At 38.1% G+C, this 23010-nt stretch overlaps 2 protein-coding genes across 9 annotated transcripts in view; one reads left to right on the top strand and one right to left on the bottom strand.

Annotated features, from left to right (window-relative positions):
• The first annotated feature begins 350 nt into the window (after window positions 1–350).
• Window positions 351–20765, top strand: LOC135093251 (growth hormone-inducible transmembrane protein-like). Of its 5 annotated transcripts, none has more exons than XM_063992314.1 (8): window positions 351–509; window positions 3241–3446; window positions 4644–4755; window positions 6295–6445; window positions 7885–8071; window positions 8504–8724; window positions 10635–10790; window positions 20427–20765. In XM_063992314.1, exons 2-7 carry the CDS (start codon window positions 3242–3244, stop codon window positions 10785–10787), a joined length of 1029 nt encoding a protein of 342 aa, XP_063848384.1. In that variant the 5' UTR covers window positions 351–509; window position 3241; the 3' UTR covers window positions 10788–10790; window positions 20427–20765. The 5 variants fall into 5 exon arrangements, with proteins under 5 accessions (XP_063848384.1, XP_063848385.1, XP_063848386.1 ...); XM_063992315.1 differs by having other exon boundaries at window positions 20424–20765; XM_063992316.1 differs by lacking the exon at window positions 20427–20765 and adding an exon at window positions 12911–13648.
• LOC135093249 (fanconi-associated nuclease 1-like) overlaps window positions 14111–23010 on the bottom strand; it is a 21844-nt gene continuing 12944 nt past the window's right edge. For all 4 annotated transcript variants that reach the window (XM_063992305.1, XM_063992306.1, XM_063992307.1 and 1 more), the window contains exons 8-14: window positions 22208–22392; window positions 21339–21469; window positions 20377–20542; window positions 18894–19020; window positions 17988–18107; window positions 17474–17588; window positions 14111–15986 (exon numbers count right to left, since the gene is read on the bottom strand). In XM_063992305.1, coding sequence (XP_063848375.1) covers window positions 15604–15986; window positions 17474–17588; window positions 17988–18107; window positions 18894–19020; window positions 20377–20542; window positions 21339–21469; window positions 22208–22392 — 1227 coding nt within the window. In that variant the 3' untranslated portion in view covers window positions 14111–15603. The remainder of the gene's footprint in view (window positions 15987–17473; window positions 17589–17987; window positions 18108–18893; window positions 19021–20376; window positions 20543–21338; window positions 21470–22207; window positions 22393–23010) is intronic.

Raw genomic sequence — 23010 nt, 5'->3', positions numbered from 1 at the left:
ACTCAGCTGCATTTTTTTTTTTTTTTTTTTTTCATGACAGGTGGGAGAGCACACGCAGGAAAGCCAAGTATTTATTTCGGGGACTCTAAAATTAATTTTCTGAAAACTCCTATCAGAGAAAACTATGGCTGTGAGGAATGTGCGGCTAGACTATTATAATTATTTGAGAGTTAAATCCCTGTTTAAATCCCAATTAAAGACCCGTTTATTCGGCAGCCATAATTTTGAACCACTGTCACAGGTTACCGTCTTTTTTTTTTTAATATGTAGAGTTATTCAACTCGTAATATAGTGTCTAACAAAGTTTTTTTTTTCTACGTAAGTACGTAGAAAGCAGTAGTGCAATATTTTAAATCTGGCGCGAGAGAAGCGTGACCGAGGACGACTCTCGCGGCCGAGCAGTGAGCATTGCCGCAGTGTTGACGTCTGAGGAGCCAGTGTGGCTGACGCAACGAGTAGTTTCACTAATTTCATCCTTACTGTGCGTTGATTTGACACATCTTCATCAGGTATGTATAGGCTGTACCTAAAGAAAAGGCGTGAGTCCCTGGATGTGTGAAATCATGTAAGGGTTGTGTTACAAACTGACTGGACAGCTGCGGAGCACTTACTGGTTCTGGTACATTCTGTTACGTATTGTTGGCTGCGAGTTTTATTCTGTTCTTTGTCTCTTCCATAGCCGAGCAATGTCTTTCCTGTTGTGTCACCCGACAATGGTTGGCTTATTAATACGTAGAGCTCATTATATGATAATATAAATATGACACGAAGTTACATCATATTCGGTACACACACACAACTTCATTTAAAAAATAGCAACGTGGTCTGCCCACAATCCTTAATCTACTACTTTCCTTCAGTTTCCTTTCTTTTACTTCTGTTCAAACTCTTCAATATTTTCAATCTTTCTACAAGCAAAGCAAGCAAAAAACAACATATTCATCAGTTAATCACAGTCACTCGTCAGTCTCAGCAGACAGTCAGGCGAGGTTGAAGTGCCCGTCCGTGTGAGGGATTGCCAGACTTAGGTAAGCCGTGGGGAACAGCTGTTTATACTAATTGTGGTTGAATTACTGCGTTATTGCTAGCAGTGCAAACGTGACAAACCTCTAGATATATATTGTATCGTACAATATCAATGATTTTGTTTGTAGTTGCTGTTTGAAAAGTTTTGCTGTACTTTCATTATCTTTTTTCCAGTGCACAACAAAGATTAAAATGTGAAGGATAGAGAGCCACATAATATTCATGTATTACCCCCAAATTGACCAAATCTCTGCATTCAGTTATTTGGGGAAATTCAAAATTTTTACTCATTCACTAGTCTCTATTCTGGACAAAACTATTATTTATTTTTTTTCTGGTAGTTTTTGGCTTATTTTGAATTAATCTGCAAGTTGTTTTTCCTACAAATCATTAGTATTTAATTTTAATCCTCCCAATCCCCCATCAGAAACATGTTTTATGATGAAAAAAGGAAATAATAAAAAACACTGAAATCTACCAGGAAAAAAAAAAAAAGAATAAATAGTTTCATCCTCACAAATAAGTAACACAACAATAACACTCCTAATGGTCCAGAGAGGTGCTTGCTTGTGGCTACCAGCTGGCTGTCACATATTGCCACTTAACCAACCTGACAAAACTAACCTAATCAAACCAAACTAACCTAATTTAGCCTAACCAAATTAATCTAACCTAATGTAACCTAACTAAACCTGAACTAACCAAACCAAACTAATCTAACTTAACTGGCAAGGGTAAGAAATTAATATGAAGTCATTACCTTATGTATCTTCATAAAATCTGGCAATCACCATGACTAATTTCACACTAGCAACAAATGTGACACGCATGCACAAACAAACTCATCTTCACAAACTCATCTTCAGTTCCCACCTATCCATCACATGCATGGGTGTGTCACTTCCAAGTGCTGTCACGGGAGCAAGCAAGTGAGCTTGCTTCCCCCAAAACAGATGGATCTTTAAAAATTGCTGTCAGCATCATAAATTATATAAATGGGATTCAAATTAGTCAGAATGAGAAGCTCTGTCTGACGAGAAAGATAAGAAAAGCCATGGTGATACTAGTGAAAGAGTAAAATTTGCCAAATTGTTTCCTAAATCATAACAAATGGTAATCTAGCCAGTTTAAGGCCAATGAAATGATATGTGCTAGTTCGGCCTTGCAAGTTGATTTATTGTCCATGCATTCCAAGCTTGCAGCTGGAGCCTAAGCTGCTTTTGTAACCATCATGCAGGGAAGCCACAGAACGCTTGACTTCTGATCTTTCTAAAATTTCTGATTGGGGCAGAGCAAACTTGGTATTGTTCAATGCCTCAAAAACTCAATTCCTCCATCTATCAACTCGACACAACCTTCCAGACAACTTCCAGACAACTGGATCCCCTCTTCTTCAATGACACTCAACTGTCCCCCTCTTCTACACTGGACATCCTCAGTCTGTCCTTTACTTATAATCTGAACTGGAAACTTCACATCTCATCTCTAGCTAAAACAGCTTCTGTGAAGTTAGGTGTTCTGAGATGTCTCTGCCAGTTTTTCTCACCCACCCAGCTACTAACTCTGTACAAGGGCCTTATCTGTCCATGTATGGAGTATGCTTCACATGCCTGGGGGGTTCCACTAATACTGCTCTTCTAGACAGGGTGGAATCAAAAGCTTTTTATCTCATCAACTCCTTTCCTCTGACTGACTGTCTTCAACTTTGTGCATTGTTGTTGTTGTGCATTGGAAAGCTTAAATGTGGGGAAGCACCAAGTATTGAAACTACACCAAGTACGTTTACCGTATTGTATTTCACAGCTTGTCAATAGTATTAAGTTCGAATTGTTCAATTAGAAAAACTTGATTGGTAAATAATTAGATAACTTTGTGTGATGAGTAAATCTGAACTAATCTACAGCCATGACTTGTTGCATTACTGTGGAAACTGCTTAGGAATTTTTCATTGTATGTATCTCTTATGAGGACAAAAATGCCTTTCTTACAAGAATGATAATACAATACATTCAAAGTAATAAATCATTCAGATGCTGCCAACTCTAGAAAACATTATTTATCTATTTCAGTTCTCATTGCATTTTTTTATTCACTTATCCAGTTTATTTTTCATTTAATTATATTTTTACTTGTTTATTTACTTTTGTGTAGAATGTAAACTTACTGTCTTCAGCTGCCCTTTCTGGCTTCAGCAAGAGTGATGTATCCCCACAGGATGTTGGCAACAAAGTTGTCCACAGTGTGCCGCATGAGTGGCGTGCTGGTGAGGCCATCCCTGTCAGCAGTCCCCAGGACACCCCTCACCCAGCTGACTCGGAACTACAGGGATGCCGGCCGCCCATTTACCCGCCGCTCCAGGCTGCGGGAGGCTCAGGCAAAGGTGGTGGAGACAACACAGACCACCAAGGGAAAGATTGGCCGTAAGTATTCTGGAAATTAAGTGCTGAGAGGACTGGAAAATTTTGATGTCTTCCTGCAGTGCTTTGATGATGATTGCCTTGGTTTTTGGTTTCCAGTGCTGATTTATAAGGGAAGATCAGTCTTTCACTGTAGACTTTGAGTTTCTATGCAGTTTTCATCTATGGCATTTATTATTTTATTTAATAATTTATTTTTATTATATAAGTTTAGAATCTTGTATACTTTGGTGCCAGAAACATTTCAGTTTAGAATATTTTTCAGATTTGGGAATGGTAGATTTTTAGTGTTATTTTTGGTAAAGATAAGTATAGATCATTCTCTCTCTCTCTCTCTCTCTCTCTCTCTCTCTCTCTCTCTCTCTCTCTCTCTCTCTCTCTCTCTCTCTCTCTCTCTCTCTCTCTCTCTCTCTCTCTCTCTCTCTCTCTCTCTCTCTCTCTCTCTCTCTCTCTCTCTCTCTCGCTCTCTCTCTCTCCTCTTTATGCAGCATTTTTTTATACTCTTTCATTAATATCTAGTCATCACTGTCACAGAAAAACTTAACCACTTATCTGTCCATTTCTTTGTCATTTATGATAGTAGTCCCCACACCACAGTCCTGACCAGGACACCACACTCCTCCAGCATGCCCAGGCTTCAGCAACTCCTCCTGCTCTATTAGTTAGGACAGAGACTTCTGCTTCTCACCATGTTGTCCCACAGAAAAATTTGCAGCCCTTTTTATATTTTTATAAGTTTGAAAGTGAAAAGTCCCCAGAAAAATCAAAGAGAATATTTGTGAACATCAGAGGGACATGTGCCTCAGAGCTATGAGAATAGTGTGTTGCTTGGTAAGAGTGTGGCTTGTGTTTGGTCTTGGTGCCAAACGTGTGATATTGAGACATCCAGGGAAAAATTTTTATTTTCAGAGATTTGTAGTTTTCATAATTGTAGACTTCTATTTAATTTTGAATACTAATTATTTCACCCTTTGACATGAATATTTTTGTGACTGCTGAGAACAAGTCGATAAAATACATTTCTTAAATTCATTCTTGCTTTTGTTGATCAAATGCTTTGAACTAGGAATGTGTCTGTGATTACTGTTTGAAAACCTACTTCCTTAGATTGTAGGTCATGACATGGCAGCTTCCAGACCTAAATTCATGGCTGAATAGTCTTGTCCAACACTTACCTATTACTTACTGATCTTGTTTCAGCCATGGAGGTGGGCCAGATAGCTGTGGCAGGTGGTGCTGTCCTGGGGATTGGAGCCATTTGTTACTACGGCCTTGGGATGTCCAATGAGCCAGGAGCCATCGACCGTGTAGTGTGAGGAATGAGTACTTTATGCTGTGCTGGATTTTTAGGAGGATGTTTTGTTTGTGCTGTCCTAAGCATGTTGACACACATGTTGGTGCTTTGAGTTGCCTCCATGTGTGGACTATTTTGTTCATGTGAGTGCAGTATTGTGGGTCATAAGACCATCTCTTTCCACTGGGGGCTGACAGGGCTAAGGGTGTGAAGGATCTTTGTGTGTGAATGTGTGGTGCCTTGTCTGGGGCACCCTGTGTAGGATTGCCAGGAAAGGGGCATACCTCATCCAGGAGTAAAGAGACGTACCTCACCTAGGAGACCTGAGGAGCATGTAGGCTTCCTTTATATCAGCAGTTAGAGAAGCATCATAGAGTGCAGCATTATTGCAGTACTGCTTTATTTGATATTCTTTTGAAGAATATTGTTGACTTTGTAGAAGCTTTGCTATATATCATCTGTGGGACACAATTAAGTAAATTGGGAGGCATTGTGAAATATTGCATGTCAGATTCCATCCATATTGTTCCTTGTACCTAGACCATGCCCAGTTTTGTTGTAAGAACTTCTAGCCTGTTGAATTATATTGTCTTTTGTTTTTGTTTCACATATTTGTGCTTGAACTTCTTTGGATTATCTTCAGCCTTAGAGAACACCACTGGCCTATCTCTACATTAGCATTAATTTTGGTTTTCCTCACAAAACTAGCACCAAAACTGTGTTGCGTAGTATTGCTGTACACCAGTGTATTATAAGCTGGTGTACACAGTTAGTGACAAAGATGATGACAAGATTCTCAGTCCATGTCAGCGATCACACACCATTCAACTGGTTCCCTCTGGTTGCATGAGATAATTTTTTTGTACTTGCATTCCTGACCTTACTTCCACAAGTTACTGTTGTGTAACTTTTCATATCACTTGAAATTTGCTACCAAGCTGCCTATTACCAGTGATGAAATAGTCTCAGTGGTTGCCTTGTGTCAAGAAATGAAATCAGCTAAAGAAATAATTATTATTACTAAAGTTTGAGGGGGAAAAGTACTGGTGAGTGAAGATGGTCAAAGATGGTAGCAACATGTCTATCCCAGAGCATAAAAAGAGGCCTGGGTGAGAGAAGAAAGTTGCTCAGCTAACCTTGAACATTATGTAAAGAGAAATGTGATGTAATCCTTACTAACAATAAAGGAATTGAAAGGAAAGAACCCCCTGCAGTGTTGGTGATTGGTCTTTGAAGATTTTGTCAATCTCTGACACCATGATTGTACAATGTTTTTGTCTATTTTTGTCACTAACTGTATATGAATACTACTAATGCATCTAGTGAAGGCTAGATAGCCTTAGGAAAAGGTACATATAGAAAAGATTTATTTAAAAAATAAAGTTTTGTTCCTTAGCATGACAAATTATATTTCATGTTAATTAGCAATGTATTCTGTGGCATAGAATGTCTTCATGCTTATGTTGCATAGAAATTTCTTTACTAAGAATTGGCAGCAGCATTGTACAAAGGGGTGTTATACCACAGTGGATCAAAGAGTGGTATGTCATCTTGCAGGGTGTGGCCGCAGTATGTGAAGGACAGAGTGCGAGATACCTATGCCTATTTTGGGGCATCATGTGTTGCCACAGCTGCCTCAGCAGTGGCAGTGTTCCGCTCACCTCTTGGACACCGGTTCTTTGCTCTCTGTTCCCGCCATCCCATCATGGTGAGTACTGTCTTGAGGCTCACTTCATATGTACATATGTATAGCTGCTTTTATTATAATCAGTCTGAAGTATATGAATACGTGGAGGTACCGTTAAACAAGCATCTGTTACACGAGAAACCAATGATATGGGATGTGTAAATTAGGGACTATTTTCTTTATACAAGCTCAAAAATCTGATAATATGAGCTTCAGTCCAAGGCAAGTAAAATTACAAAGTTTAAAATGCATACCTTCCTGCACTCTCCCACTAACACATCCGGCCTGTATGGTGACGTACGGTAATTCATATGCACAGAGACTAATTTGTGAGTGGTGGAAGAGAACCATGCACTCCTCCCCTGCCCCCTAACTATCTTTCATTCTCCTGTCAGTTCTCTTTTATACTGAACTTTGTGTCTCTCAGACTCCCACTCTTATGGCCTTACTGCTCATTATTATACTTGTACTCCATCATTTTGCTTGCAAGTATATTTACAATACAATACAAGTACAGTGTACAGTGTTTTGTGTGACTGATTGGTGCTTGGATGTGTTAGTGTTACTGGTGGTGTGTTCTTTCATTCACTATCTTTGGTGTGGTGCTGTGTGTGTGATTGACCACATGGTGTATAGATTGTGCCTTGTTTTGCCTCTTGGTGCTAACTATGCCTCCCAAGTGGCCAATGAGTTCCAATGCAAGTCCTAGCAGTAAGGCTAAGTGAGCTACAATACCAGTAATACTTGCAAAGAAGGTAGAAATTGTTGAGGCACAAGAGTGGTGAATGAGATACCCTCTCTGATGCATTAGCTATGCATTGGTGAGTGTTATGCACATTTTATATGTTTAATTAATATGAAATAATATTCTTTGTATGTTATATTCTTCCAACTTGCTTTATTGACAGTTCTGTAATATAGACACCTGAGTTGTGTTTGGTATTATACGTTTTAGCTTGAAAACTTACTTTTGACAAGGGTCACAGAACATAATATAACTCTCTCTCTCTCTCTCTCTCTCTCTCTCTCTCTCTCTCTCTCTCTCTCTCTCTCTCTCTCTCTCTCTCTCTCCTTTAGTTATATGTTTCGTTATACAAAAATTCGCTACACGAGCAATTCAAATAGAATCTAATTGCTCTTGTCATTGGGATCTCACTGTATATTAGGTGTAACAGTTTTCTCATCCTCACTGTGGATGTGTGGTTAACTTTTGCATTCATGCTTTGTTAATCTTTAAGTGTTCCTATGCTAGAATTTTTCCATATTTTCCATCATTCATGTTTAAGGAAATTTTCCTTACATGTATTTATTGTATTTTTTACTGTCTTGTTTTTATCTTTATTACTATCATTATTATTGCTATTGTTTTTTCAATTAATTAATGAATTAATTAATTAATCTAATTTATTTATTTATTTATTTATTTATTTATTTATTTTTATTTTATTTTTTTTTCCCAGTCTACAGTTGGCATCCTTGTGGGGCTGGTGGGCACAGGGCAGGCCATGATGTCCATTCCATACTCTCCTGGTCTGGGAGCTAAACAGATGATGTGGCTGGTCAACTGTGGCATGCTGGGGCTGGCTGTGGCCCCCATTGGTGCTCTGGGTGGGGCTATTGCTATAAGGGCTGCTTGGTACACTGCTGGTGAGTCATGGCCACCCTCTCTAGTGAGTCCAGTTGGTTCTTTGGCTCTTGAGTGGTACTGGATTTAAATCATAGAACAAGACTAATTTTCTATCTTTCTAAGTCATTGAGTTAGGTGTCACAGTATCTGTACCACTGTAAGCATCACATTCCCAGAGCTGTTGCAGCCATATCAGACATGTCTTCTCAAAAATTTTTATTTCTACCTTAGTTTGTTTTACATGATTATGTAAGTTTTACTGTTGTAAGTGACACGGACGTGTTATAAAGATTTTCTGGATGATGTTTAATTGAGCAGAACTGATATACCATGGAAGCCTCACTTCTTATGAAATTAAATCCTCTAGATAAATTGTAGGCTTTGTCTCTGCTGAAACCAGTAGGGCCCAAGTGTTGCATGGGAGAAGGCCACTTTGCATCCCTCTTTTGCAGGCATTATTGGTGGTCTGAGCACTGTGGCTGTGTGTGCACCCAGTGACAAGTTCCTCAACTGGGCAGGTCCTCTTGGTATTGGCCTAGGGGGTGTGCTTGTTGCCTCCCTTGGATCAGCCTTCCTCCCACCCACTTCAGCCCTTGGACTCTCCCTTTACTCCATCTCCCTGTATGGTGGGCTGCTCCTCTTCTCAGCGTTTCTCCTGTACGACACTCAGAAGGTGAGACTTTAAAGGAAATTCCCACCAAGTAAATAATTTACTAAGATTCTTGCATGAAATTCCAAAGTAATTCCTCTTATATAACTTATGGAAAGAATTGTCACTCAAGCATTCAGTCCAGGTTCCCATTACCTGAACAGATGGTCTTGTGAGTTGCAGTATTATCTGGTTTATGAAAATGCACCAAGATCTAAAGTAATTTCAGTAGCTTTCATCTCAAGAAGGATTGCTCCTCACAGCTGTTAATCCTGAGGTAACTTTTATTTCAGATGCATCATTCCTTGTATCTTCACTTTCTTTTACCTTCAGATCGAAACATTTGTATTATCTGGCAATGTTCTGGGTAGTTTCCTATACCAGATACATGTAGTCCCATTTTCACTGCATTTCATCCTTGTTCATTTTGCATAATCCACTGATGCCATTTATGTTGCTAGCTTGCCATTCTTAGTCAGGGTTAGATGATGCCATGAACTGACTGGTTCTTCCAGTCTTGTATGTTAAGTGATAACTTGTATTGCACAAATTATGGTAAAGTTGGTTTTCATGTATTCCTAAAACTGACATTGCAGTGTTAGTGCAAAGATGCTTTTGGAAAGAGTGCTTGAGAGAAATACAACCCTTCATGTACTCCTCAGATTGTTGATCAAGTACAGTATTGATCTTTTTACATTTCACAACGCTGAATTCAGTGGTGGGGTGCACAGTCCGACATCTCTAGACTGGCAGCTTGGGTGAAGTCGTCTGTGACTTTCCCCTTTAAACACTGTTATCACATTTCCAGAGCCTGTGATGCAAAACCTCTGTTATTTACATAAGGGATGCTCTATAAGATAGATGTATATCTGAAAATTTACTCTAAGCATTACAGCATGAAACAACACAATCATTATAACGTACAACTGAAATTTTAATAAATATTTAATCGGAATAATGAACCAAAACTCACTTAACAAACTCGCCACTAGTGTGAGCACTGGAATTTTAATAAAAATTTCGTTAGAGTAACAAACTAAATCTGACCAGCCAAACTTGCCATTTGTGTGAGCATTGGAATTTTAATAAAAAATTAATTGGAATAACAAACTAAAACTTGCAAGACTAACTCGCCAGCTGTGTGAGCCGCTGCTCAGCTATCTGCTGCCTGTTTCTTCTCCCCTTTTCCTTTCCTCTCCTTTTTTATGTCTTGTCTCAAACCTCTCTCCCTGTCACCTCCTCTCTCCCTTATCTGTCAGAGATAAGGGATAAGGGAGTGAAACCAGAGAGGCATATGTATTGTGGAGTAGGAGAATAAGAGAGTTTGTAATTGGAGAAGAAGAGTACATGAGGAAAGGTGAAGTACGAGGATGGTAGTATGGAGAGAAAGTAGAGAGAATAAATATGAGCACGAAGGATGAGCTGGGAGGGAGGAAGTTGTGGAGGATAAGAATTTCCTTCTGTCCACTACTAATTTTCATAATTTTCATTTTCCTCCATCCACCCCCTTCCCACTTATACTCCCTCCATCTCCTTGTCCTCATTTACTTCCCTTCCCAATTGCATCCTGTGCTTCTTCATTCTTAAAATATAATATTCTTTTTTTTTTTCTCTCTTTCTCTTTTCTGAAGCATTGTGCCACAGATATGACACACTGTATCATTGTAATATGTGTAACAGTTACCCATATCCACAGTTGCATCCACATCTGCAGTTTTATCTGCAATCATATTTTGTGTGAGAAATACATACCTGGCTCCACCTTTGCCTCCATGGAACTCTAAAAATGAAGTATCATTAGTACATACACACATCATTCTTGTATCATCCTGTTCTCTCCATCCTTGTTCTTACCTCCACAGCATCCTTCCCTTGCACATTGCCTTGTTTCAAACGACTACTCTTTCTTCACACCTCACTTCTTGATCCCTCAGGTGGTGCGAAAGGCTGAGACTCACCCTAACATGTGGGGTGTTGTGCCCTATGACCCTATAAACATGTCACACCACATCGTGATGGATGCTGTCAACATCTTCATCCGCATTGCACAGATACTGGCCATGGGTGGCGGTGGTAGGAGGAAGTAGTGGGTATGATATTTTTACCTGTTGGTGTACATTCGTGGGTATCTTGGTGAGATAAAATGGCACTGTGATGAATTGCACGAGGTGTTATGATATATATGTGTGTGTGTGTGTGTGAGAGAGAGAGAGAGAGAGAGAGAGAGAGAGAGAGAGAGAGAGAGAGAGAGAGAGAGAGAGAGAGAGAGAGAGAGAGCTCATGAGAGTACTTAAAAGCTTTTACTGATATAAAAGTAAACATAAAGGGAGAGTAATGCCATGGCCTTACATTGCACCTATGGTCTTGATTAGGCCATAGTGTGTGTGTGTAGCAGTATCATAATTTTCATATATATATATATATATATATATATATATATATATATATATATATATATATATATATATATATATATATATATATATATATATATATATATATATATATATATATATAATTTTTTTTTTTTTTTTTTTTTTTTTTTTTTTTTTTGTGGGGGGGGGACATAAGCCCAATCATAAACAGATCAAAGACTGTGTGTGTGTGTGTGTGTGTGTGTGTGTGTGTGTGTTTTGGGATGCATTACTGTAGTAAGGAACTTGGATGCTGATATACTTTAAACTCACTGGTATCATAGTCTGTTCTTTGGAATGTACTTGGCAACCAAGGAAATGTAGATAATTATCATCATACCTGTAAATAGATTCATAGTATCCTGTGTAACTTTAAGTAATAAAGTCATATTAAAAACTTTATAATCAAACTAACCTTTTGTTGGAGGTAGAGTAGAGATGTAATGGTGCAGTGCACAAGTGATGGAAGTACAGTGGTCTTGTAGTGTTTAATGTTGCTCCTTATCACCATTAAGGGGCATCCGTGCACTGCTGACAACATGTTCACACACACGATTTAGTGCTGCCTTCAACATTGTATGAAGATGGACCATATTTGAACAATGTATGCAGCAATGCTACTAAAAATGCATCAGAGGATGGACAGTGGCAATAATGGTGGTGGTCACAACAGTAGTAGTAGTAGTAGTAGTATTGATATTGGTGATGCTGCTGCTGATGGTACAGGATGAAAATTTTTTATCTGAAATTCAAGTTTGCAAGTGTTGCAATTTTGCATAACTTGTTTACATTTTCATACCAATACCACACAACAATATCTATAATATTATGGATGGTCTTACTAATACCATAATATCAGATATATCATAAAGATAATACGTGATGCATTTCCTGCTAATGCAGTATAGTGTATGCTGCATGACGTGAGGAGTGCTGTAAATCTTCACAGCTGTGTCTTTTGTCACATTGGACATGCCTCATACAAATACAATGATACCCTAGTTTCTACACATCCAAGAACAGGGTTACCATTATTCATATTCTAGAAACATCCAGAATCTGGAATATATCCAGACCTGAGCATTTTATAGATTCTCAACCTGTAGTATGGTAGGGATGGTGATGGTGAAAGCAGATCTCTGAGATTTTTTCATATTCAAATGTGAGCTTTGTATTATGATACTACAGCTTTACCCTCAAGGGGATGTAGCTGTGATATCATCTACATGCTTTATGAAGGATCTTTCATAGGGAGGACATGGTATGCACTACACTTGATAGCTGTAAGGGAAGCATCTGGGTGTTTGTTTGTTTGTTTTACTGTTCTATGGCTTTGAAATTTTTCATGTTTGTCTGGGTTTATTTGTGGCATTATACCAATTTCATGAAATGTAATAACTTTAATGTATGAATTTTATTAATTTAGCATTTTCTCTCAAATATTGATTTTCAGTTCATAAAAAATTCCATACATACACATATATTACAATAATTACTATTTGAGTTTTTAAGTTTTAGATTTTTTAGAATTAACATGTACTACATATTTATTTGCACTCTTGCAAAAAATACCTCCTACATTGTTCATTAAAGTGACAGTAGCAATAGATTAATTTTTTTTTTTTTTTTTATGTAAAAAACTTTTTGATTGACATGAAAGTTTTCACGTGTCTGCCTTTAAATTACTAGTGAATTTGATTAAGCATCTGGTTCCTGCTTTGAAAAAGATATTTCTTACTCAAGTAATCTCACTGGCATCAAATATTGCTCCCGTCATTTTTACCTTGCATCTGCAGGAGTATGCTGAGCGCATGAACATCTCACCCAGTGTCTGAAGGTGTGACCTTTAATCTGAGTATGATGGGATGAGACAGCTGCAGGATTCATAAGTAGCTGTTTCCATATTTCATGTGTTAGCTTCTTGCACTGTGGCTGATCTTGTAAAGTCAGTGTGGTGGTGGTGTACTGGCAGTTTCATTGTCAAGAAGGGAGGAAACACAGGAGCTTGTAAAAGGAGGCTTTTGTCATCCTACTGGTGTTGTTTTGAATTCTGGTGACTCCATCTCTCAACACTTGTCCTCTTCAAGCCAATACTTTTATTCTTTCAGTAATTTTCTTATGCATTAGGTATGAAAATCTCTTGTAAGAAATGTTCTGTAAAGCCTGGAATTGCATACCTTATCCATGAAAGGCTGGGTGAGCACTGACTAGTCTGGCTATGTAGGCTGTATAGTAATATCTGGAGGCATGCCCATTCATTTTCCTCTTGACTGTACATGAGGGAAAGATATCAAGGAACAAAATTTGAGAGAAATTTCTCTTAACTTGAGTTTTATGGATGTCAGTCAGGGCAGCATACTAATAGGAGTGGCTTGCAAGTGAGCAATGGCATGACACAGCAGATACAAATTTTGCCATACCCACAGTATTATTAACACATTTTGCTGATGTAAATTTCTTCATCTGATAGTTTACATTACTTCTTGTGGTGTCCACCCACCCCTCAAAAAGAAAAAAAAAAAGAAAAAAGAAAATCCAGTAATTACACTCAGATGCTCCCATAACTCATAATAATATCACAAACCAAGTTGAAGATACATGAGAAATCTTGTATTTTCAGTATTGGCAAATGAAAGTGCATTGGCCCAAGAAGTTTTAAGATGCTTAGGAAGGTAGGTTCCAGCTCAGCAACTCCTTACCTATTGTACCTATCCATTAAGAATTGCCCAAAATATCTGCAATACAGCCTACCCAATGTATGATGCTTATATGTAAGATGCAAACTCAGCTCTGTCTGCATACCCACAGACACATTGACAAGTATTGTCACACCTTAGTTTAAAAACTCATCACACCAGTTATCTTGCTTTCAAGATATCTTGAAGCTTTTCTCAAGCTTATTCCCTTTTTGCCTATTAATATTTAGAAAAAGTTTGCTTTGTCAAGAAATGTTTAACCTTGATTTGCAAAGGTATGTTTAATCTTAATAAGCAACATGTGGTTTGCAATTTATTACAAGTTCAAGGGATCATTTCATGAAATTACCTTGATGACAACACAGCTTTATCTCCATGGGCTGAGATTAGCTGGAGTGAGTAATCTTCTCTACATCTTAAATTGGCCAAAAGATAAAGGATTCAACATACATGTTCAGTTATATTCAATTAGGTATTTCCTGTAACATAAAAACCATGGAGTGCTGTCATATATAGATACATACCAAATATGTTATACTATACTAATTGAAAAACACTTTGTGCATTGAATATTATATGTTCGCAGGAATTTCTAAGAATTTCACTTATACTTAAGTGACATTTCTGCTCTTCATATAGTTTGGAGGATTGCCAGGCTGCACATTGCAGCTGGGCTGGAAGAATAGTGCTACTGTTTTCCCTGTGCATCATAAAAAAGTGACCGAAAAGGGTGCAGTGAGGGATCTGGCAATCCTCTCTTCTGTATTTTCATTCCCACATTGATACATGATATGAAATTTTGTCTGGATTATATTTTCCTATAAGAGGAATTTTAGCTTGGTTTTTCAGAACAATAGAAAATGTTACATACAACAAAGGACATGTGTATTATTTGGATATGAAAGACTTCATGAATACTCAGTATTAGTTTGGTTATGTTAATGTTTTCTAGCCTTTTTTTTGTTTTTGTTTTTTTGTTTTTTGTTTTTCAGGGTAAACTGGCACTTATCACAGATTTAATGCCACTAGCATAAATTCCTTTAGTTAGCCAATAAAGGCCAGGTGCCCAGTTGAACACAGGTGGTCACTTATTAGGACAGAAGGCTGAGTGCCTTATATAAAAGGCTGTGCTGAACTTGCCTAAGATCAAATCAAATCCTGACAAGAAAAAAAAAAAAAATGTTGGAAGGCTTATTTATTTGTAAGAGTACCAGAGGCCTTCCCATTCACATCTGACTAATAAGTCACTTTATTCAAATATGCATAATGGACAGGCACACAGGTGATTAGGGAATGCTGTGACTGTTTGGCATCTTATCTCCCTTTTGACTTCAACAAAGCCAAGCTCACACCACTCCACACTTTTCATTACTTAGCTCATATTCACCTCATTACGACACAATTTTGTTTTCCTGTCAAACATCTATGTTATATCCTCCAGGTTTAGTATTTAAGGAATTAAGTTATCTTGTGACAATACATTACGCATTTCACTTGGAGCTTTTTTTTTTTTCCAAGAAACTGATAAAATATTAAACCTGGGGCATAATATTTTTTGTCCATATTAAAAGTTCTCCAAAAAAATATGTATCAATGTGATAAATATGAGCAAAGAGTCTTTGCTGTGTGATGGCTCACAGGATACTTCACTAAAAATAGGCAAGGCACCCAGCCTTTTAAGTTCTATAAATTCTGAATATTGATTAATTTTTCACAACTACAAATTTACAAAATATACTACCTAAAATAAAATTACTTCTATGCAATAGGTATTTGACATCTTGTACGAATAATTACTTCCTCCCTCTCCTTCCCCTTCCTCTACCCCTTCCCTGTGCTGTCTTCTCAGTGGCAGATCTTGGCCTTAAGCTACGACCATGACTTCTAGTGTTCCTGACTGTCTTCTTTGGGCTTGGACACACAAAATCTTCATCAGAATCACCACCATTTTTCTTTTTCCTGGTGGACTTCCTCTGTCCGGGATGACTGCAATCTTCATCCAAGTAATCACCGTCATCACTTTCGTGGTCTTTCTTAGCTTTCTTTGGCTCTTTGTAGACATAATCTTCATCCAAATCATCATCACTATTATTTGCTCTCTTTCCAGTCTTCTTTGGTGATACTTTTTTGGGTGAAGCTTTGCGAGGGGATGATCTCATTTTCTTGGCCCCAATTGCTGTAAGAAAGTTGATAACATGAAGCCTTTATTCTTAACGGTATTTGTAATGTATATTAATTGACTGTCAAATTTACTATGAAATGCAGAACCACTTCAAGACATACAGTAAAAAAAATGAATAAAAATAAAATAAGGAGTTACTCTACCAATTAGAGATGCTTTCCTCTCCCCAGGAATGTCACCCAAGGGAGTAGCCAAAGCAGAAAAGCCTCCACCTCTTTCACATATGTATTCCTTTACCTCCCAATGAGTTGTTTATACTAACACACTCTTTCAAACTTTTAACTCTTCATTTCACCATTCCACACTTTTTATTTGCACAGGTGTTCAAACACTTTCATTGCTCTTACTTTCCCATCTTGTCTTTTTGTGTGCCCCATTCAGATAACTCATTTACACAGCACACAATCTTGACAAATGTGCCTCATTCCACATCCAAGTCTGATACATATTTCAATGGATACTATTCTTTAAATCTGTTTTTACATCCTCCATGAGCACACTTCTTCCTTTAATAAATCTTGCAGGTAATCGTATGACATGCTTATCTTTCACAGCCCTCCCATTTATCTAACTGTCATGCTATTAGTTTCACCACATCTATTTTTCTCCCATAACCATCTTATACTTCACACTGCTGGTACACTTATCATAAGTCCTCACTTCTTTCCACTCAAAAACCATCATCTTACTTTTCCCAACATCAATCTTTTGTTTCTGCTTCACTCTCACACTTTTAAGATTCCTTTCACTCTCTGATAGCAATGATCACTTTTGCAAACTGGCATGATACCACAGCCCACCACACTCCATTCAATTTTAACCCTGCACCAATATTCCCTCAAGCTTTCATCTTCCTTGTACAAACTTTCATAATATTATTAAACTGCCACACAAACTTCACACATCCGTCTTACTACTCCAAAAGGAAAACTCTTCTAGTTATAATCCCATCCCCATGTAAGTGCTTGCTTCTATAAAATACCTTACCAAATTCCTTTAAACAACTACTTTCCTAAACGATAATGCAGCTTTCCTAATAGGATTCCTATCATAAAGCTTTCTCTCTGTCCATGAAGGTTGATTCAGCTTAAAATTATCTTCACCATATTTTTTTTTTTTGCTTATAATATTTAATGGTCAAGATTTTTTAACTTTGCAGAAATACTCAGGTTCTTTGAAGATTCTACAGTGAATGATGTAAGCTGTATTCCCAAATCTGAATTCCTAAGCAACCTTTGGTAATACAAATCTTCAAGAACCAGCAAGGTGATATACCACTATCTAAATATTTCAGGAGTGGACTCATTACCATTTACATGGACACACCATACACACAGTAGTTTGACACAATAGTACTATTTCAAAATTTGGATGTATCCAAGTTGGATGCTTATGTTATCAGGCCTGCTTGTGTACCACACTCACAGGATCAGACTTCAGTGCGACTGCAGTGATAGGTTCTTTGCTGCATTCATACTCACCCTCCACATGACACACTTCTGCAACAGCTCCACGTGTCAGAAGGTAGTTCAGCCAAACTTCCTGCTTCACTGAGAGTGTGTCATTTGGGCCTTTTACTTCAACTATGCGAGCTTTCTGTTTGAGGAAGCAAGACAGGATAGTGCAGCCATGAATTCTCATTGAATTATAAACACTCTTGAATTAAATATAAATACCCAATTCCATCCTAAGACACCTGCAATACAAAACAGAAATGACACATCTAAGAATGTGATAATTATTATTATCTGTGTGACAACACTGCACAGTACCAGAGGCTTCATGTGATGCCTGTATCACACACAGTCCTGGAGCTCCACTGCAGTCAAGTTGTGCTTGAGAGACATGCCAATGATGAAAATACCACAGACAGTTATTAAATTAATATGAATTTATCAATAATAAAGTGAAATAATTGATGTAAGTGCAATTACTGTACTTGCTTCACCTAAAAGATTCAAACTGTTCAAGAGGAGTATAGAACATGTGCCCTACCTTGGTGTTAGGGTTCCACACAATGAGGTCTGGAAAGCCACTGCGAAAGTGTCTGTAGTTATGGGCAAGACGTTGAAACACAGCCGCCAAAACCTTAAGGCCAAGACTTTTCACCAACCCCTGTAGGAAAATATATTTATATATTCTATTTATACTATTTGCCTTCTTTTATGCTGCATATTCAATAAATTATGCAACTGCACAGTCCAACACTCAAAATATCCAAGTGAAGTCAATCACAGGACAGATGTCATGTGTGCGCACATGTGCACGCATGCACACACACACACACACACACACTATTCAGATATTGCAACAGATTTGTACAACAAATGAGGGATTGAGTTTGAGATGCAGTCTGGAGGGGAGCTACAGAAGCACCTTCAGCAGCCTGAGGCTCCACCATCCTGAAACACAATTTACTTCATCCCTTTTAAAGCCTGAAGGAGCCATTTAAAGTTCACAATATATTATTAATGATTTCATGTATACCAACATTCAGTAAGCATGCTAATGATGAAAGATTTGTGTTTTAACGTGTTTGATGGTGGTATAGCTTTCAGTAAGGTTACAAGGCCACTTTCACACTGACACGTTCTCACAGTTGCCGTCACGAGCATGACGCCAACACAGTACCATGAGTTGCTGTCAACTGCTACAAGACTTGCACATGGCATGATCAGTACTGTCAATATGTTTATGAACTCATGGTGTTCCACTGGATCTGTCATGTTAGTTTCCAACAAACAGTATGATGTAACATGTATATGAAAACAGCTTCATTTCCTATTTAAAAAAAAAAAAAGAAAAAAAAAAGAAAAAAAGAAAAAATTGCAATTTATAAATGCTTCTGTTTGAAAGGGTTTTCCTCACATCAAAGTAAGGTAGTGAACAAATGTTGTGTACCTGGACATAGGCTAGGCTGCTGAAGATTTGCCATGACACCAGGCATTGTTCCTCCTTATGTTCCTGCCATACTCGCTCTATCTCAGCATCAGTTTCTGCCTCTGTCCAGCTACACATGTCACTGATTCTGAAATGGGATCCTGTGACAGATATTTACTCTTTTCAATAAGATGATCAAATTCAACAGAAAAGTGAGATTATGGCAAAATGATCAGTGGAATGGTGACAACAAACAAAAGCTAAGACCTTTTTAATGACAGGGTGTGGGAATAAGTGCACTGATGTGGCAACCTTACCACCCATCACACAAGTCTATACTATTCCATGGTGCAGTCAGCCTATGGGGTCAACTACATAATATATTGCGTCTCTGAATTCCTTGCATTTTTCATTATTACCATTCACAACTAAAAACTTTGTCTTAGTACTGTTAATTACCATGCCATGCAAACTGCAAAAATCATATAAAATACCCATGTTCCTTATCATTCCCTCCTTGATTGTAGACATTAATACTCGTACAGTGTTGTCCATCATAACTAACACATGTAACCATGACAGACAGCTGTCTAGAGGGCACCCTTGCTTAATCATCTGTATCAATGCATTGACATGGATGACAAAGAGCACACATGTGGGGGATCCTTGCCATATACCAACAGTAATAGCAATTAAAGCAGTTCCTATAACACTATTGGTATATTTGTACATAGCAGCTAAAGCTAACAGCATAGTCACCCCACACCTCATCTGTTTTAGACACGTAAATAAATTTATCCTTGGTACACAATCATATGCTCGGCTAAAGTCAACAAATGTTATAAATAACTTAAATTTCTTCCTTCTTTCAACATCCATCAATAATGACTAAATGTTCAGTGCAGCCCAGCCACACCTGGCTGCCAGTCCGCTCACAGTGCATCATGAACCACTGACTGAATCGCGCACACAACACCATGTTGTACACTTTGGCCAGGGTGTTGATCACATTGATAGGTCTATAATTATTTGAGTACTCATTTAGACCCATGTTTGAAAATTGTTAATATCTTATCATCTATCCATTTAACTGGGTATGAACCAGTCATAAATAATGTATTATTTTAAATAATGTTGCAATGAACATAATCCAACTAGCTGATGACCGCTTAAACAAAGCTGGTAGTAAGCCATCCAGGCCACTAACTTCATTAGAATTTAAACATTTTATTTGGGCTTCTACCTCATTGGCCCTGATTGGTTTGTCCAACACAGAAATGAAAACATGCACACACACACACACACACACACACACACACACACACACACACACACACACACACACACACAGAGAGAGAGAGAGAGAGAGAGAGAGAGAGAGAGAGAGAGAGAGAGAGAGAGAGAGAGAGAGAGAGAGAGAGAGAGAGAGAGAGAGAGAGAGAGAGAGAGAGAGAGAGAGAGAGAGAGAGAGAGAGAGAGAGAGAGAGAGAGAGAGAGCAATAACCTTTTATCAATGAGCTCCTTCCTGGCAATGTAGAAGTCTCCATCCAGCAGATCAAGAGGTGAAGCCTGGTGAGGGGACCTGAAGGCATCCGGTACAGAGGTGTACAACTCATCCCAGAAGAGTATCCCAAACAGCGAGCGCACAGTTGTGCCCTCCATGTGCAGACCTGGCCGAGGGGAACACCATGTGAGAGTTCTGCAGGGTGTTACTGTAACTACTCAAGTGAAGTTTCTGGTTCACTTAATTAATTTTTGTTTCTTTATTCAACAAAACTACTTGTTAAAAAAACTCCCAAAATTATTTTTCAATTAAGTTCTTCACATGCCTTTTCCTTATCAAAGGAAGCTTCAAGTTTAACCCCTCTCTAAATAAAAGTTACTGTATATTCATATTTATTTATCTAATGCTTCATTCCCTCTATGACCTTTAAAAATACATCATATATAAAATATATCCAGTTCAAGCATCATTAGCAGAATAAAGCTTTATCTGTTTTCACAAAACTTCATGTAACAGGGATGACATAATACATAATAATGCCAACACAACATATGGATTTTTGAGTTGAAGTAAACATAGGCTCCCCACAAACTTTGGAATTTAACTTCCTCAAGGGAGCTGCTACAACTACAACCTCTTTTTCTGATAACATCCTGTGCATTTCCATGACCTGCATTACCTTGTGGCATGAAAGGTATGCAGTACAACAGATCACAGCACAATGGAAAAATCAACTCTGACTTCAACTTTCAACTTTATAACAGGTAAAAGCTATTTTAATTAACCTCCACATATTTATCTTCCATTTTTCTTTTTTCTTTTTTTTCCTTTTCTTTTTTTTTCCCATCTAAGTACAGTCCCTGACAAAACCTTTATCTTCATCTCAGTGTACCTTGGTTTTATTTTGTATCTCTATGCCATCACTACATCCATCTTTCATCAGCCCTACACATGATCCATACCTTCTGGGTAGTCCATCTGTTGATAATGTCCAATGACCAGCTCTTCTACTGAGCACAGGGTGACAGCACCCTCTCCAGCATGGCGGTCTGAATCTTGCCGGATGAAGGCTCTCTTATACCCTGGCATGTCTCTGTGCAAGGAAACAAACTCTGGAGTATACCAACCAAATATGGTTCCCATATTTAGTTCAGGACATTGAGACAATAGGAAATGTAAGGAGGGCAAGTAAACTGTTTCCTCCTTAGAAGGCCTGTGCTACAAAGAAAGATTAAAAAAGCTTGGGAATATCATTAGCATTCACAAGAACATAATGGAATATGATGTAAATGTACTAGATCCTATGGGAACTCTATGACCTGGAAGTCTGCCAGAACTGGAAGAACAACATGCAACTCCAAAATGCCCATCTTAAAAACAAGAGCAATCCTGGTTAAGTGGAAAAATGAATTTCGTAGGCAAGTTGTTAAAAATTGGAGTGCAAGAACAAGTACTACCATATAGTTTGAAATTAAGTTCAACAAAATTTGGAAGGAGCAGGACATAATACAACCACAGGGTAAGAAAGGAGGACTGGGAAGAGCATTCAGACCACCACCACCTGTTTTGCCTATTTGGATGAAAATTTAAAGCTGGAAACACAGGTCTGAAGGTTCTCTTCTGAGAGGTAAATTGTGACTAACTAAGAAATATAAAGCTTATAGAGAGCCTGAAATTACAATGGATACTTTCATCCTTTCATTCAGTATTAACAAAGACCATGATGCAGTATTACGATTAACATCTAATTTCATTTGCTCCCTGAGACTTGTGACAAGTCATATTCTTTGAGCCATGTGGTTCAAATTTATCTCTCTTTTCCTGGCCTTACCCATGGAGACTACGTCCTTGTATCACCACCTTGGGGAGCACCACTTGTGGCTCTAGTGGTAAGCTTGCTACCTGCTTGGCTAGAGTTTCGTTGCGAGCCAGACGTCGTGCCCTTGTGCTGAGGGTGAGGCGATGAGCCACCTGGAGTTCTGGGTCCCACAAGCCTTGCTCAATGACCTCCAGTGCCTACAGAAAGAAGTGATGTATAACTACCAAGCACTAACACCTTGTGAAATATGTCACAAAAGTGGAAGATAATGACTGTGGGATTTGGTCACTCTACATCCTTTGTCACCAAGGATGTCTTGCACTGCTCCCTCACTATTCTGTAATGGAGTCTGTTTAATTGTTGCTTAATCAAAATTGTATTTACTAGATGAAAGCTGTGATGAAAGACAATTTTATTTGGGACAAAATTCAACAGTGATGTGATTTTTCACGTGATGAGTACTGTAGAACCTTGATTCACAAATGCCCCACATCACAAACAAATTGGTTCACAAACTAGTTTTGCAAAGAAATTTTAGCTTGGTTCACAAATGATGCTTTAGTGTACAAATGCACATTATCCACAATCCATGGAAGCTTGTGCTCAGTTGTGCATTGGTGTGCTTGGCATAAACATTGCTCGTAACTGCTGTATTCAAAACATTAATTCTTTTTCCCTCTTTTTGCATCATTTTAGACCCCATTATGCCACCTAAGAAGAAGAAAAGAGTTAGATGTCACCACTGGCTCAGTCTTTTGGCCCATAGAGCGTGGACTATTCTTTCAATTATTGTAAATTACAATACATTACTGGTA

The sequence above is a fragment of the Scylla paramamosain genome, chromosome 42, assembly GCF_035594125.1.
Source record: "Scylla paramamosain isolate STU-SP2022 chromosome 42, ASM3559412v1, whole genome shotgun sequence".
Lineage (NCBI taxonomy): Eukaryota > Metazoa > Arthropoda > Malacostraca > Decapoda > Portunidae > Scylla > Scylla paramamosain.
This window is presented reverse-complemented; position numbering and strand designations above follow the sequence as displayed.